The 724-nt window shown below is 37.3% G+C and overlaps 1 protein-coding gene across 1 annotated transcript; it reads right to left on the minus strand.

Moving 5' to 3' along the window:
- Positions 1-134: 134 nt before the first annotated feature.
- LOC108628850 (glutathione S-transferase-like) lies at positions 135-520 on the minus strand (the record flags this gene model as incomplete). Its single annotated transcript, XM_026816787.1, has 2 exons — positions 388-520; positions 135-302 (listed from the first exon to the last, which is right to left on the minus strand). Coding segments are annotated over exons 1-2 (301 nt in total), but the record flags the coding sequence as incomplete, so codon positions are not given.
- Between the last annotated feature and the right edge of the window lie 204 nt (positions 521-724).

Raw genomic sequence — 724 nt, forward strand, 5'->3', positions numbered from 1 at the left:
GCTTCAATTTCTGCTTTACTTCAGGATTCTTCTCCCACTGCCAGCGCGCCATCACTAGACAAATATTTCAATCATAATCCTGTTTTATTCCTAATGACAATTGTAAAAAAAAGAATTGTGAAAAGGAATCTTACAAACTGATAAATCTGCAACGAAATCGATGGTGGCGTCGATTTCGTACTCTTCGACGTCATTTGCACCGTAAAGATTGTTCCTCTTTGCGATAAGTCGACCGATAGCTTTCGATTGAACGTACGGCTTTCCATCGATCTCCAAAACTGGTACTTGACCCAATGGCATCGCTGGAAATTGTAAATTTTAAATAACCAGTCAAATTTATGTGAATAACAAAAGTTTGCAGTAGATCTTTCACGGAGATATTCTCACTGGATTTAATTTTGGGCCATTCTTCGACGTTGAGAATTTTGTTCTCAAATTCGATACCGCTTTGGTGCAAAAGGTACCTGATTGGCTCACCCAGTCCAGTAAAATTAAAATAAATAAGCTTGTAACTGGACATTTTCTGTAATAAAACAAAGCCTTATCTGCATTTATTAATAATTTTAATTACGAACATGAATTATGAAACAGGATATACGAAATCAGTTGAAGAATAACAGTGTACCAGTGTTAGGAGATAGGATTGCATAATTCAGTAGTCACTGACGTCACTGACTGCCGTCGTTCTCCCACCTATAGTTGCTAGCAAAATACCCTACCTACT

The sequence above is a fragment of the Ceratina calcarata genome, unplaced genomic scaffold (assembly GCF_001652005.2).
Source record: "Ceratina calcarata isolate Rehan_Ccalc_2016 unplaced genomic scaffold, ASM165200v1 scaffold5429, whole genome shotgun sequence".
NCBI classification, from domain to species: Eukaryota; Metazoa; Arthropoda; class Insecta; order Hymenoptera; family Apidae; genus Ceratina; species Ceratina calcarata.